The sequence below is a fragment of the Botrytis fragariae genome (genome assembly GCF_013461495.1).
Source record: "Botrytis fragariae strain BVB16 chromosome Unknown tig00000795, whole genome shotgun sequence".
Lineage (NCBI taxonomy): Eukaryota > Fungi > Ascomycota > Leotiomycetes > Helotiales > Sclerotiniaceae > Botrytis > Botrytis fragariae.
The window spans coordinates 978976-995889 of NW_023501011.1; the positions used below are offsets into that span (position 1 = coordinate 978976).

The 16914-nt window shown below is 43.8% G+C and overlaps 4 protein-coding genes across 4 annotated transcripts; 1 reads left to right on the forward strand and 3 right to left on the reverse strand.

The window, feature by feature from the left end:
• Positions 1–1348: 1348 nt before the first annotated feature.
• Bfra_007219 (uncharacterized protein) lies at positions 1349–2133 on the forward strand (the record flags this gene model as incomplete). Its single annotated transcript, XM_037337593.1, has 2 exons — positions 1349–1575; positions 1746–2133. 2 exons carry the CDS (start codon positions 1349–1351, stop codon positions 2131–2133), a joined length of 615 nt encoding a protein of 204 aa, XP_037186973.1.
• Positions 2134–4751: 2618 nt separating this feature from the next.
• Bfra_007220 (putative molybdenum cofactor sulfurase protein) lies at positions 4752–6885 on the reverse strand (the record flags this gene model as incomplete). Its single annotated transcript, XM_037337594.1, has 4 exons — positions 4752–5207; positions 5255–6594; positions 6741–6770; positions 6828–6885. The coding sequence occupies 4 exons, from the start codon at positions 6883–6885 to the stop codon at positions 4752–4754; spliced, it is 1884 nt and encodes a 627-aa protein (XP_037186974.1).
• Positions 6886–11770: 4885 nt separating this feature from the next.
• Positions 11771–12412, reverse strand: Bfra_007221 (uncharacterized protein; the record flags this gene model as incomplete). Its single annotated transcript, XM_037337595.1, has 3 exons — positions 11771–12104; positions 12203–12232; positions 12378–12412. 3 exons carry the CDS (start codon positions 12410–12412, stop codon positions 11771–11773), a joined length of 399 nt encoding a protein of 132 aa, XP_037186975.1.
• A 934-nt stretch (positions 12413–13346) lies between these two features.
• Bfra_007222 (putative fungal zn binuclear cluster domain containing protein) lies at positions 13347–14905 on the reverse strand (the record flags this gene model as incomplete). Its single annotated transcript, XM_037337596.1, has 3 exons — positions 13347–14038; positions 14085–14408; positions 14500–14905. 3 exons carry the CDS (start codon positions 14903–14905, stop codon positions 13347–13349), a joined length of 1422 nt encoding a protein of 473 aa, XP_037186976.1.
• Between the last annotated feature and the right edge of the window lie 2009 nt (positions 14906–16914).

The window sequence follows — 16914 nt, forward strand, 5'->3', positions numbered from 1 at the left end:
GGGTCGATTCGGCGGCGTATGGTGTTCATTTCATTTTGAGACCATCTGATCGATGGAAATTGTATTGTAGGAAAGTGCGAAATGAGATGGAATGATAATACTGGTTTATTGATTCTATGAACTTGCCACACAAGACTCGGGGCACGACGAGATGTTGTCAACCTGATTAACGCGCCTGTCCCAGCAAACTTTCTGCATTTCTTTAGCTTGGTCGAATAGATTGATATCTGGCGAATAAAGCAGAGGGCATCAGTTTCAAAAATTTCCGCATCTTCCCGAGACGCCTAGGTTGTGAATGAGAGATATCCTTTGATACTTTTACGAGCGATCTCATGCCCTCATTACGCTCTTTTGATGTTCCTACCTTCAATGTGATTTTTGCAAGACTCACTCTGGCCATAACCTGGCCACTACTGCTAATCTCTGCCATTTATATTCTCCCAAGAGCCTTAGTTGCGCGCTTGATTCTTGTCATGCATCTCATACAACAAGTCTTTCCCCTGACGAAGCTTATTTCATACACTCTATCCTCATATCATACATAGCGAAAAATTTAAAAACACAGCAGGCTGAGCGCCAAAGGTGCACCAGTGAGGACAACCTACCATCATCTGCTAGCAGTTCGCTACTGAGATCTTCTACTCAAGATACTCTTAATTATTGTCAGTTCCTTCCAGATGATACAAAAATACTGCAAGATCTCAATGTGACAATTGCAGAGCGAAATTTCCAAAACCTGTTCACCACCAGGAAGGAGTCACGATCCATCGCTTGCCTACTTGTGAATCATTGGACCGCATTCGAGTGAATGCATTGCTAGTTGTTGTCTCGATGGACTTCTGTGAATCTGATTACAAATGCGGGTTGAAGACTGGGATTTCCATCAGGAGATAAGCTTAATGTGAATATAAACAGGTGAGACAATGATATAAAATCGACCAATGGCATGCTATAACGTTATATCTTGGTTCCTTCTTACACTGACGGTGAGCTGATGTTGAAAGCAATTCTTCGGGACCGTATTCCCTATTCACTTTGACGTATCGTACAATACTCACTGCCACTGTTGGTCCTATCCTCAGGATCTACCTTGTTGGCCACCCTCTGTACACGTTCCTCCCCAACTGGCTCAATATCAACAACTATCCTTCCAATTTTCAGACCATAATTAGCTTCTCACCTTTCATACAACCCTTTTCCAAAGCTCTCTACTTCCAACTCCCGTCTTAGAACAACAAGAAGCCAACAACAACTCGTTCACCTCAATCCAAATTCAACAATAGTGCGTGCTCTACAAACACCTTAACATCATATTGCATAATCAAGCCTCAAAGACTCTACCATCAAAATGCATATCTCGAGCATCATGAAGCTCTCCCTCCTCACTTTCGCTACTCTAAGCTTTGCTGCACCAACTCCGGTTACTACTCCAATGGGTGCGGCGGTTGAGTATGCTCGTGCTGCCCAAGATGTTCCACTTAATCTTGTTGAGCTCAGAAACAAGCGTGATGGTCCTGTTGACTTGGTTCAGCTTCCCGAGAAGCGTGATGGTCCTATCGATCTTATTCAACTTCCGTAAGTACCTACAATGAGTTTCATTCTACAATCTCCAGTGCCGCTTTCGTGCTTCAAAAGTCCATACATGATAGGTCGCATTCTCTATTCTTGACAATACAGGCTACATTCCTCTGACTTCTCTGAGGGGGTACCAAGATGAGCAATTGTTAACTCCCTTGATTTTTTAGTGACAAGCGCGATGGTCCCATTGATTTGATTCAACTTCCAAAGCGCGACAGACCAATCAACCTTGTTCAACTCACCGAGAAGCGTCAACACTCCCCAATCAACCTTGTTGAACTGAGTGATCGCGAAACCACCAAGTATAGGTCCATCCGCTCTCGCAACGCCCAAGATGCTCCCATCAATCTTATCCAACTTTCTGAGAAGCGACAAGATTCTCCCATCAACCTTGTTGAACTCAGTAACCACGCTGAAGCTGAGCTCCTAGCAGCACGACAAAATGACTGCGGTTCTTCACCTTACCAAAACCCAGAATGCAGCGCTGGTACAGGCTTGAGTATTCCAGCATTTGCTGTAATCGCTATGGCTTTTTGCGCTATTATGATTGTTTGATAGGGCTTGAAGCACTGGGGTTGGGAGGATCTCTGTGGGATTTTGCTGGGCGTATTATGGATGGACAGATCAGAGGATATTTTCAACATTTGCTCATGGGTCTCACTCTGAGGGACTCATTCTTGCTGTGGCATTGCACTTCTACACATGGTTCTCGGCGTAGGTATCAAATCAGCGTGGTTCATTACATTTCATGGTGACTGGTTCATCAAGTGGATTGTCATGCAATAGTTAGCTAGCTAAAACCTAGGTCTACATTTGCACAATAATCAATGAGTAAATACATGATTTTCACAATTTCAGATCTAAAGATTTGATGACTGTATTGAGGTACTCCCTTCGATATTCGATACTCGATATCAAGACAAAACATCTGACTGTGATGATAACTCCTTGGTTCATTACAAATGTAAATTTTCATACATCTCATTCGATATTCACCTTGTGATCTGACATCGAGATATCAGCTTTTCGAATGTATGGCTTTCATGTGGAAACTTGGGTGGTTGGGTATGCTACCTCTTGCACCCACATGGAGACTCTATGCAGTGCCAGACATTCGTAATTTTATCATGCGGTGAACATCATACATAGACAGTTCCCAGTGATGATCATTCTCACCCTGCATACAAGATTTATTGCATAACAAAAATGTGATAGCCATGTGATGATAATGTGACAGAATGCGGGGTAAACCCCAATCCATCTCCCGACTTGCATCTCCCGAGCCCACCTCTTCGCACATCTCCCGAGTCTAACTCTCCCTCCTGCATCATCAACAAGTTTTAGCCATCTTGGCTATTTCCCAACCTTACGACAAAAGATTCGCCAACCCTCCAGAACGTTCTTCTGCGGAAAAACTCCCAAATCTCACCCTATTACCCCATGCAAGTATTGAAACACCATTCTTTATGCATCTCGACTCTTCACCTCAGCATTTCTCACATCATGTGTTGCTCGCCATGTGTAAATTTCCCAATCTGGTATCACCAGGCCCGAGCGATTGGGTAGCGGTTCCAACTCTCGATATACCGGCCAAGAGACATGGATCTTCATGAATATTACCACCTGAATATATATTGATACCACCATAAGCTTACCCCGATCCCAACCAATTCACAAATCACACCGTACATCCACAATGCACATATCACAACTCCACGATAACATGATTATCCAAGTCCCCCAAGCCATACGAATTTTCCTCCACGGGAAGTGTGTGCTTGGTGGTGGTCATATATGCCAATCAAATAGCCCTATCCCATTTCTTCAAATCTCAACCCGAAGCCTGTATAGCTGATGCTTATCTTACATCCAAATCCGTATGTCTACATTTCAGACAAAGCCTAGAAAGGAAAGATAGGCTAAAAGCACATGAACCGTTGTCTTAACCCAGCCCGTGTGCAGGACGGCAATCTTGAGGCTTGGGGGCGTAGATAGACGGTTTGTGATTTGTGAGCAAATTTTTCCTGGGGGTGCGACGGTTGATTTCTAGTGGCGAAGCATTAGCTACGTGGACTTTGATTGGATAGGCAATTGTTTGGCCGATATAGGGGAGTAGATGAATGGACAGCTGGATGAGTGAAGTTCTCGGGCATTAATGTCGTATGGCTCGGGTTCGTCGTGTAGATACATTGGCTATGGATATTGACGGGATGGCGAGGGCGAAAAAAAATGTTAATACATGATATGTGTGATCTGGTCTGATATATCACATTCGGCATCCAACATTTAGTCTTGTGATTGCCTCGCAGAAAAAACGTCAGAACTCAAAGTAAGATTCGGAGAAAGGAAGAAAACAAATCCGATCCTGGTAGATTGGATCAGAATGTGCTTATCATATGAAACAAATGAAACAAATGCTAATTATGAGGAATAAACTCCACGTGGAATCATAAGTTTACGTACAATACATGCACTTATCACGGTAAGCTTAAGGTTCTTCCGTAAGTCCTGACTGTATCGAGTTCAGACAAACTAACAAGTAGTTCTATTACATCACACTAAATTCGTATGATTGAAAGTTATCTACTCACCGAGAAAAAAGGCTGTGAGAAGCAGAAATGCGAAAACTGAAACTAGATCTAATACCCTGCAATCTGAATCTAGAACAATGTGCAGGATACTGTAGGATGTAGCGAACTATATATTATGTTATGTGTAAAGATACTTCTTGACATGCATACTGATATGCATGTAAGAATAATGATTGGCTTACTTTTCCCCAAATAACCTGCACGCGTACGATAAGATCCAGTTACACATACGCACATAAGCTCTCCAAAGATCAGACGAAGATATTAGATATTGAAATCTGGGAGCGCTTGTTTGTGAAAACCCCATATTGACTATATATCTGCTAAACCCAAGGAGCAGTATCGTGCATATGCAATCTTCGCGCGCGGCAAACAACACACAACAGCAATCTAATGTATAACAAATCACCATGGCACGACCATATACATGATGATGTATCTACGTATCATCTCACCAATAACTATCTTCCCCAGCGCCTCCTCAATCACCACACCCCTGACCCCACCAATTTTTAAAAATGACCGTTCCAAGCAGTCGGAACCAACCCTGAAATGCAATACAACTAAGAACGAACAGGGTGGTCACCCCTTGGTCCTGCCCTTGACGACTTTATTCAAGCCCCAAAAACTCTTGGCTTTCGATAACGTCTTTTCCGGTTTTTTCCCCTTTTCTTCCGTCGGCCATGACTCCGATTTTGATTTCGCCTTTTCGTTTTCATTCGAACATCTTCTTTCCCATTTTTCGGGCCAAGTTCCGTGGTCCCCTCCTTTATTAGTATCATCCCAATATTTAACTTCTGTTGCCGACATCACTATCGCACTATCATTTGATCCGGTTGAAAGATGATGAGCCGGGGAATGGTAAGTTGTCGAATGGCTTGTCCGTGGTCTCCCTCTATCAATCTCATAATCGTACACCTCATACCGTCTTAGCGGCTGTTCCCTCGAGTTCTGTTTCAATCCCGTGTTGATGGGAAAAAGCTCTCTAATAGGCCAACTTCCGGGTACTTTCACGACAACTGGACCGACAGCCCCTGACTTCTGACTATTGGCAATTTTTTCCGCGGCTGCGCCGTAATGATAACAGTTTGCCCTATGTCTTCAACAAATGTTTCCAGCATAAATGCAAGGAATGTATCGACATCGGAAAGGATCGACATGGCTCCCAGACTGGCCCGTACCACGCCCGTAGGCTTTCCATTGATTATCTCCGTGTTGTCAGATTCGCTACAGCGATGACCGGCTGACCAAGCTCGCTTGAAGTGCCAAGGTGCTACCTTGAGATAACTTGCGATGCCTCCAGGGTTGCAAAGCCCACCAGCTCTTACGTATATGTCTTTCCGGTTGGCTGATTGTTCTACTGTTGAATACGACACGTAACTACCGTCCGACCGTAGAATATTGAATGCTACAGTAGCACCTTGGGTGGCGGCGTCTGTGTAAGGGTGGATATTAGTTGCGTCATGGTATATTTCGCAAACAGGCCGACCATTAGAGTGGCGAATGTTTGATAGGCCTTCGTAAAGGCGCCGAGTGAGGAACATCGTATGCTTGGATATATTGGTCATTGAGCCATAAAGATCATGGTGCACATCAATGGCACACCCCAGTGCAACAATCGAATGAAATGGTAATGTACCATCTTCTAATCCGTCATGAATCGTGGCGTCTTTCCTGTGGTAAGATGCCTCATGTATTACGGTCAGAGACGATACTGTACCGCCGCCGAAGTACTTACGCCAAGTCAAGATATGTGCCGATTTCCTGCGAACTATCAGAGCTCCTAGATCGGGAAACCCAAATATCTTGTAAAATGAAAGGACGGTAAAATCAGGAGACGCGTCGGGATCACTGAAGTCAAGCTGAGTTGTTGTCGCAAGGCCTGCAGCATCTAAGAGAGAATAGGTATTCTGGTGTGAAATGCGAGTCGACCTCCGTAATTTCTTACTCCAGGAGAGAGGTAGTCGACGGCCGGTCATATTTGATTGCCCCGGAAATGCAAGGATTCCTGGCGTTTCATCATCTTCCCTTCTTCCCGAGAGAGATCTGTGACCAAGTAACCAGTCTTCTACTTCTTGGTCGCTTGTGAAGCAGTGATGCTGTCCATTGGTATGTTCTCGCGGACCAACGAGACTCGTGTGAGCATCTTTATGATAGCCGTACCAAAATGATCCCGACGTCGAACTCTCTAGAGCCAAATCTCTAAAACTCTCTGCGACCAATTTGATCGCTGCAGTAGCATTCGCAGTGAAGACGAGGTCAAAATGAGCAGGATCGGCTCCAAGAAATCTTAAGGCCTTTTCACGCACGGAGTCGACGACATACCCCGAAAGTTGCGCCGGGGCTGATGCCGAGTGTGGGTTTCCAAAGAGATTTTCCACCATCTCTTTGGAAAATTTGTCAATTAGAGACTTCGCATATATAGCTACATGTGTCATGATTAGCGCTCCGTAATGTAGATAATTATTCAGGACCAGAAGTATAGATCTGACTCTCTAACGAGTAAGGCCGAATATCAGAAGTCATAACTTAAAATCAAAGGGATAATAGGAGTGATATTTGAAGTCTTACTTGTGCCCGCATGGTCAAGATATGTTTTCCCTGTTGTAACTTAGCGATTGGGGAATCTATCAGCTCGGAATCTTTGTGTAAACTCACCTTTCATCATAGGGTATTCTTCTTCTCTGAAGGCCTCAACCTGTCGGTTGTATGCCATAGTGTTGAAATTTTGAGAATTCGGTTTTATATAGAGACAGATACAAGAAACAACCAAAGACAACTGCCCATTTCTATATGTACAAGTTCAAAGCACTCGGAGCAAGACGGGTTAAAAGGAAAAAGCGCTCAGGCTAATGGTAGCCTGTGACCTGATAGAGCTCTAAGTAAGCTGCTATTGGCGATATCCTAACTTGGAGGTACAGCCGTGAATTTTCAAGATGATTGCCGGAAATAGAGAAAGTTGGCTATGTTGGATCCAAGTAGATTCAACGTCTCTTGAAGCTTCAGAAGCAAGCCTGTAGGGCTAGTATTAGTCATCTAACCTACTGTTTAATTCCATCGTTTTCAACCTGTAAGCGGCCAGGGATTGTCTCTGGTAGAATTTTAAATGCTTACTGTACTTAAAGGGAACAAGCCCATGATCAAGAAGAGAAGAAAACACTGACGTGCCGTGTGAAAATAGAACCGGTAGCAATGGAATATCCAAAAAAGGAAGTCGCCCGATCATGAAATGGCTGTGCACCAGCTCTGGATGGTGCCTATCACAAAGTGGTTTCCTTAGCGGATATACCCGCTACCACAAAATTTCTAGGCGGCGCCCATCACTCACTGCCATTTGTTGAATCGACATGTTTCCTGCGAGTACCAACTGTAGTGTGGACCAGCTCAATCAATATTGGACAGACCGCGATCTCGTACTCCAACCTGAAGATCTGGACTTTTCAACGGGCGACATTCCATTTTTTCCTTTCCAATTTGTCAATCGCGCGAATAGTTTCAACAAACCGAGCGCAAGATATCTGCTCAGCTGAGAGAAGTAACAATCCAACTCAGTTGTGATAGTGATATCGAACAATGGCACCTTGAGTATATTCAGTGAACGTCGTGATCGATTCAAAATTTACTACCCTAGTCATTGAGTAATTCTTGGTGACCATAGAACCATGAGCAGACTATTGATCTCAAGGATCGAGATATAGATTGGACGTGTGACGATTTCGAAACGTCAATATTACACACTAAAAAGCACCTTAATTGATGATCAGTACGCCTCTTCGAACGTAAGTTCCACAACGATGAAGAACATATTTTAAGCCGTGTATTCTTAGACGGTGATTGATGGCGTTTCAGAAATATCTCAGCTTGCATGCAGTGCCGACATCGTGATGGATGTTGAGCCAAGTGGCAGATTAATGATGATGAAATCTTCAGCCTTGTTGGGTTGGTAATCGATAGCGTGATACAAGGGTGTACAGGTGGGAAGGGATAGACGAATTGAGGCTCACAGTATCATTGAGTAAGTACCAATGTATCGTTGTTCCTGTGTTTGTTCGTTGTTCGTTGATTTAAGGACAAGCGCTTATCAGTGGAGAAAAAGCTCACTCCGATGCTGCTATAGTCGAGCTCAATAACCCCCCGCTGCAGAGCAAGCGCTTGCGACAAGCGTCAATTCACAGCTGAATGATGTTGATTGGCTGAAGTTTGCTGGTCCCTCGTGGGAGGTCGGCGACCATATCATAAGGTCCCCGATTTATAAATTAATATTGTATACGGAGAACCCCTCGGAACTTAAAAAGAAAAGGATATGTCGTGACAGTCAAGAGTGAATTAAACTTTGGGTGTTACGCGCCTCAAGCTTGCAGAGGTTTTGTGTTGCAACATTGAATTTGTGTCGATATCAATCACGTGTATACGTGAGTCCCAAGCAATTTGAGATATTATTGTCGGAACTAGAGTGCTACAATGTGAGCACTTCTTTCAAACCTGTCAAGTTATCCGACCTTGTTGAACTGTAATTTGCCTGTCTCTGTGAATCCATTACCAGTGAAGCAATGCCAAAGAAAATGGGGCAATGGAGATAGGTATGGTGACTCGCCGTGTTGACCAAAACCCGTGCTGGCCATGCCCATTTGTTCAATTCGCCTCATATACTGATAACAAGTACCAAATATTTGAGTGACCTGGTCTCAATTTTCACCGTAAATGGCGGTGCGGATGACCTGGCGTGCTCTCCGACTGGTAATATTTCCTCTGTCTCTGCAATTAGTAACCAAGATCTATGCTCACCCCAATCTTACAACCTCCTTCAGACAAGCCATAATCAGTGGCCTATCTTCAAGTAGTTTCTATGAAAGGGCCTTGTGGAGCACGGGTCAGTCTATGTGGAAGTCTGCATGCCCAAGATACCTAAGTATTGAATGATCAGACCCTACCGCAAGACCTTTGCAGGGGATTCAAGGTACTGCCGTAAGACTTCCAGTACGTAGTCCAAATAGTTGTCGAATCTCCGCACTTATACAACATTTGAATATTGAGAGGACTGACATCTTCCAAACCTTGGATAGAATCACAGGGCATCGGTCTATGAAAGGGACTCTGTTCATCTGAGAGTCAATGCTGTAGGCACCTGGTGTGGTATCTTTCGCTGTAAAACATTTAGTTTCAAAATTATACACCAACTCTACTCTGACTGAATCTTGGCATACTCATCTTGCTTAAACAAATTTTCTTCTCTATTGCTGTGTTCTTGTGATTTTAATAATCTTTAAATTCAAATTTTGAACACGAGGAGAAACCTTCACTACGGGTAGTCCTTCAAAGGAAAGTATGAAGCGTTTGATATAGTCTAAAACTGATGAATCGAATGCCGAAGTCGATGCTATATGAAGAACTTCTCCTGCCGGCACTTGGCCTGCATGATACACCTTCGGCGAATGAGTCGGGGACTGATTGTATCGAAAGAATTCTGGATGGCTAATATGCATTGTAGACAACTATGGGAGAAGGAAATCATGCAGGCAGGGTGCAGTCTGCGAGAAAGTCGACCTGACGGTCAATTGTCACTTCTGCTGTGTAACAATCATGCAAGGCACTGGTACTTGGCCTGCAAAGGCCGCAGATTGACTGTTGAAAGTATTTCAACCGATCACTAAGTGAGAAGATGGAATAGAAGCACGATGCGCAGTTCCAATCGTGTTAAATATGAGATACGACCATGAACTTAAATTATTTGGTATAGGGTTCCATCATGGCTAGAACTGACTAGATATATATCTTGCTAGACCCAGAAGATGCGAATAAACTGCCCATAAATGTGGCAAACGAACCGAAAATTGCTGTTATGAACAAGAACTCCTGATGTACTAAGTTGAGTAATATATCTGATTGAATCTTATAATGTTGTTGTTGATGTTAAGCTGCCTGTAAAGCATCTTTCCTGGATGGACAACCACTGTAGGTATGCATGCCATTGGAGATTGCTACTGCAGCGACATGACAGGAGAGTCCGAGCACCCCCAATCCAGCGCGAATCGATTGATATGCATTGTAACTTGCATGAAGCCGGCATTCCATGCACCATTCAGACAATGTCAATATTCCTCACTTGCCCAGTCCATGCTGGCATCACGACTTATGGTCGTGAATCGTCAACAGGAATAGAATGACTCATGTTTATGTGTCTCAGTGTCTTTGAAGTTATCTGAACGAACTCTGTGTAAAATTCATAGGAGTTATCGTGCGTTAGCGGCGCACAGTAGCCTCGTGTTTTTGAAGCAACTGTGGTGTTCTAAATTTGTGATGGCTCCCAATTTTGTCACCTCGGAAAATGACACTATGAGACATGTTGCAGTACCCAACACGGGGATTACGTCAAAACAGCCCTGGCATCCATCTACCTTAATTCGTACATGACTGCAGGTGTCAATCAGGATGAAACAAATATTAGTTCAAGTCCCAATTTTGGCGTCTCACTAAGATTTCCGGTCCTCCGCTTTCATAAAAACCAAGTGATTGGGAAATGTACGAAAAGAGTCTTGAAAAGAGAACTGTTCAAAGATCGCAACCTGGCCAAAGAACACCCTAAAAGAGATGCGGGACGAGAAAGAAATAATTGTCTAACGATGATTCAGAAGAGATATGTAATCGTAGCCGACACTACCATGGATGCGAGCTCCAATTTCATGTTTAGTGCGGTCGGATATCAGCATCGTACAAATTCGTGTTGGCGCTATCTAGCCTAGCTTCCCCCCAAACTAAAATGATCCAGGAACAACAATCTTGCAGTCGATCGAATCAGGTATTAAGTGTGGACGATATGGCTATCCCCTCACCCCCTCCTAATTCAAAGGGAAACCTGCTAGATGCTGACGCGTTTTGTTCCTGGAGAGTTTTTTCTCAAAAGATCCCTATTTCAGCGGTCAAAGAGAAAGTCTAGTGACTGGCATCCCCGCCACTAGTAGTCAACAATGGACGTGTTCCGACTGGAACCAAGGCTTTAGACCACGGTTAACAGCTTCATGCATTGAGATTACGTGTAACATGTTGCAGAATCATTCCCTAATTATGATCGCCAGGAATTCCATTCTCGACATATGTTCCCTGGGCCTGAGGGAACCATATATAGGCAAGCTAACTTGAGGTGATGCTTATCAGATCGAAAATCCTCGAAAATCCGCTAGATAAGCTTGCTTGCTTCCGTACATGGTATTATGACGATCAAAAAGTGAAAGATTTTGTTTGTCTGTTTGATCGCATTCGCAATAAGACATCCGGCGGGTTTACCTCCAATACATCCATCACGGAAAGTCTTAGGTAGGCAGTATAGATGATCAACTTCTCAAAGTTTTGAAAAAGTAACTGTCGCGATCCTCATATAGAATTGGATTGAAAAGGTATGCCGCGTCAGATTTTGTTTCTGAAAAATGGTTCCAATCAATGCCGAATTTCGATGGCCCTTTTGCTTCCCTTGACTTTGCCTGTATCAACCGATCCGAGCCATAATATCGATCACCTCGTCTCTAGACCTCAAAATGGCCCCTGTGCCGCGTGAACTATATGTTCCATTGATTATGCCGCACATGTAGTCAGCTCAATCATGGATTTCAGGTCTCGAGCCTTATGGTCAACCCAATCAGTAAAACATAAGCCACAAGACTCAGCGTCGTCAAAACAACCACGGCATTCCCACTGGTCCTAAATTTCTTCCTTCCCATGCCATCCCCATCTATCTCGCTGAAGAATTGCCTGTTGCCCTCGTATCTCCTGTACAAGCTGACCATTAGGATGCCGGCTCCATATGTCGCGAATAAGGCCCCAATACTGTAGAATTCGGCAGTAAAGATCTTTAATACTACCAAAGCGAAACTAAATTGCCCCAAAGCAGTCCTAATATATGCTCCCTCGAAGGTTCTTTGTGCGGCTCGAATTTCCACAAGTCTGTATCATTTTCAAAAACATGTCAGCTAGTGTATACAGAATCCCGCACTACTTGTTGCTCGTTTCAGGGCCAGAAGGAGAAGTAAGAGGTGACAAACTCTTGCGCCGTTAAAATAACGGATCTCGCTCTATGTAAGCGTAAATGTAATCTATCTTCCGGATGTGGCTCCAGAACATTCAGCAAGGTATTCATGGTGATAATGGAAGTTGTACACAGTAGAGAAATACTCTAGCACCGGTAGAGGTAGATGAGACTGGAGAAATACCTCGAACATACCGACGAATCGGCTCAATCCGTGAGTAGACATACCGTAAGTACCTAGGTATTATACGAAGTAGGTAATCATACGGGGCACAGGGGCTTGGTTGAAGGCTTTGTCCGTATTACATTAAATGATATGTTTTTTGGAGAAGTTCACAGCGAATGATGATGAGTTTAGAGCACGACATTACTCATTGTCCCAGCCGAGTGCCTGAGGCGGTTTATGCCTGAGGCACAAACCGCCTCACCTGCTCGCCACCAATTTAGATTCGTGACTTCAACATACTCAGGTATTTGATTTCAATAACTTCACATATAGGTGCAAATCTGGCACTCAATTTTTGAATCTCCTTGTCTTTTCCAATGGACAAAGCCAGTGAGCGAGAGACTAAATGCTGTCCATGTATCGCTACATTCATACAAAATGCCCAGAAATGAAGCAATCTACTTAATCCCTGCCTTTTCTGATAATACCTCGTGCTTTCTGTTCATTTGTCTAATAAGGTGTCCATGGAAAATCTCCCGCCGTCATGAGATTACCTACTTAGATGCATCCCACTTTAAGATATCAAAAAACCAAATGATAAAGAAAAAAATCGCTGTCTCTTTTTCCTCCTAAAAAGAATTATAGTAAAAACCAGTCGCCAAACCAGTCCATTTAATATCGTTTCGCATGATGATGACCCCAATGTTCCGAGTAAAGAAATTCCCAAACTTTCTGTGTCCAGTATATACAAAAAGGCGCTTTCCGTCTTGTTTATTCAGGACTTTGAGCGAGGTTACATTTATAATCGCGCCTGGCGAAAAGCCCTTATCGCTTTCGCTTTTCCCCGCCCAGATTTTACCCCAATCGCAAAATCTGTTGTATCGAACAGTCAATATATGCCGGAAGAATAACCAATTCCATGCGCCAATAATCCAGAAACGTAACCGTGATCCGCAATGTGCTGTTGTTCGATTGAAATGTATTCCTTGTTCCGCTAACGGCCTGCTGCATGTGGCTGGCCAGCATAATAGACCCCGCCTCCAGAACTGCTATATCCGCTATATCCTCCCACACTTTCTTCTTCTTCTACAATGCGCTGTCCTCCTTGAGCACCATTCCAAGAAGCATATGTATCAACTCCAGGTGAGACTTTCGCATAACCGCCAGTATACGGTTGATTCCAGCCTGTGTAAGGTCCCGCCGACATTGGAGTTGCAGAATGTGTGTAGGCTGTTCCAATTGTTGACGCGGATGAGATTTCGGCGGCGGAATGTGGATGTGTAGTTGTGATGTTTGGCGGATATATTGCACCGTTAGAAGCACGGGTTCTCGCAGCAGCGTATGAATCCGACGGGTTAGGAAGTCCATAAGCGGAATGCTGATGGCTGTTCTGCATTCCTTCCAAGTTGCTATACGAAACAGATCGCTGTGGTGCTGGCCATTCCGGCTCTCTTGGATTTGTTTCTGGTTGACCATGGTGGCCTCTGCTTTGCCAGTTTTGCGCATTGGCCAGGTGCATGTTAGGGGTGGTGTAAGGTGAGAACCCTGGAGTCATTGGAGATTCTTGGGAGGCAGGCCAGTAATTTCCAGACATGTCTGCTGGAGGTTTGGTACCTGGAGAGACTTCTGGTGCCATCCAAGCTGTTTGACCACCGTTATAGTCAAAATTACGCGATGAAGTTACGACTGGAGAACCGTTAGCATGAAAATACATGGAAGTCAAATTACATACCCTTGTTATCGGGAGAAAAGCTTTCGTTCCTTTCTTTTTTGACCTGAGATCCTCCTAGGTTCTGGATTGATGGCATGCTTAGATGGTAAGGAAGATTAGGCTGCATGTCGGGTATCTGGCTAGATGGAATTGACGGTGAAGATGATTGAGAGGTTCCTCCAGTTCCACTTGGGGCTTTGGAGCCTCGACGCTTAGGTTCTGGCTGAGGTTGCTGGTCGACTGGATAGAAATTGCATTCCTTTTTTAATCTAATGCAATTTGAGCATCGATTCTGAGGATCTGCTGGAGCTGGTATACATCTAATCTTGCGTCGACGACAGTGACCTATGATGATAAGTTAGCATATTCATTAATCTTCCACTTCGTCTTGAAAGATAGATCGCATCTGTCTTCGATGGACGAGAACAAATCTTACCACAAGCTACCGACGTTCTATGATAACCTAATTTGTTTCTTCTCTTATCATTAACCAAGGCCAAGGCAGCCGCATCAGTATTGTTAGAGGTTCTGATATTTGGAGTAGACATTGATCGTTTTGCTTTGGATTCTTTTGTCGCTTTTGATAAGGAAGAAGCTTCAAGTTCCCGGGTAGATGGAGATGGCCCTTGTCCATGTAAAGGTGAGTGAGATCGAATTGGTTCCATATGATGATCGTAACTGGGCATCATATTTTGGTCGAGACCTTGATTCATGGTATGATATGGGTAGGCCATTGGGGATATCTGATTTGGATTTCCTCTTGGGAAGTTGTGATGTGGTAAATCGGCCATACTCCAGGGACTGGACTTGGAGCTGAATGGACCTTGGACAGAGACTGCCATCAATTGAGGCTATTTTCGCGTATAATGTCGAGTGCCAGTGAATATCTTCCCTCAAAAAAATGTTTGTCGCCAAAACTTAACTTTTCCACGACTTCGACGATAATTGGTACCAAGAAGGAAAAGTTTTATTTCTGAAGATCAGGGAATAATTATACAAACATTCACTACTTGATGCTTTTCAGATTTAGTTAAAAGATACCCCAAAGGTGGATTGAATCCGAAGGAGCGAGCTGACAACGGAATTGTGTTTGATGAGGTCGAATTAAGCAGGCTGCGGCACTTTTTATTGGCGTCGAAATTTGGTCTGGGGACAGTCGAGCGGCAAGAAAACGCATTAATTCCAGTTGCGCATCGATTTCAGGAACTTCACGAGCCCATTATTATTGATCTTCAAGTATGTAATATGCAGGAGGATAGGTGAATCGAAGGGAATCTGTGGCTTGAGGTGTGGTAGAAAGAACTGACTACTTGTGCCAGGTAATTCCAAGCGGAGAGAAACAATGCTTCTTGGGGGATAAGCAGCCCGTGGGAGTTGAATAGCCCTGACGACGAATGAGAGAAGAGGAATTCACGCCACAAGAAGACAGTCTAGGAATCCTATTTTTTAGGGTTGGACGTTGAGATATCGGAAGTTATAAACGATGATTACAATTCTTCAACAGCGAGTTTGTGGCCAAGAAAATGATCGTTAAGAAATGAGAGAGAAAAGATGGAAAGAAGTATGACAAGTCTAAACAATTTTTGGTTGACGTTGGTTCTTTGGAGGACGATTTAAGATGTGTGGCAAGGAAGATGGTAAAGCTTTCTTCAGGAAGTATAATCTATACAAAGGGATCAACAAATCTTTCTGGAGGCATGCGACGACACCAACCAGCAGCTCCACCCCCTGGGCATTGGCAACCCGGATCAAAATGAATGCCTGTCAGCTCCAGCTCCATCTACAGCCCTAGCATGCCTTACTATGTACCTGGTATCCTGGTACCCTTGTTCTTCTGGCGCCATCGTTTCTATTCTGATGTCCTACCTAGTCCACATTCTACTGAACGTCGGTGGTTATCTTGGTCCGCTAAACCATATTGCACACTCATAGGACATTATCATACTAGGACTAATAGTCTCAAATCTCAAGAGAGACAAAGCTCATTGTGGCTCGATAAAGGAAGGCTCTAGAGTGGAAGTACACCATGATGGGACCAATCCCGGTGAGATTTGGATCATTTTGGGGAATGCAACAAGATTCGGAAGCGATTGCGAGAGCTTTTAGCAAACAAAGAATAATGACCCATTTATTCGGTAATTATTCTTGGGATCTACCATGCGTGGATTGGCTATATTGATATAATATGGAAAGTGGGCTTTCTTTCGTTCGTCGGGGGTGAATTGGAATTTGGAAAGCTCATCAATAGAGTTTGTTGTGCATATCAAAGGTTTCTCGCATATTCATTGAACAAGGTATTTTCCTGCTTTTTCCTGGTCCACTAACTACAGAAACTACAAAACTCATCATTCTATAAGTCAATTCACCTAGGGACTGGTCTTGAAAGCTGTTATGAGCTAACAGTTGGCGGGTACCGCCGCTTAACACCCTGACAAACCTGTCAAGTGCGACCGATAGTCCAGATTTGGTGCTGACGACTCGCGCGAATCGGCGAGCTTCATAGCTATTTTGTTCGATAGTACAGTATTTCATTATCAAACGTTAGTATGCAGCCACACCAATAAATTTGAATTGCTTGTAAGGAGCGTGACGAGCCTAAGTTGTAAAACTAAGACCATATACGCCCTGGCTCCTGACTACCTACTGCTCGAGTGAAGATTACCTGCTGTTTTCTTCAAGCGATGAATATATTCCGTACATATTTAAAGAAAAGTTGACAGCGGTTGATACGCTTCCTATGGTTGCACTCTTCCTTCATTGATCTTCCTACAACGCCGAGTGACGATGATTTGCAGAATGCATCGACGCTCCTTGTAAAAACAATTTAATGAAATCCAGATCCGAAGAATAG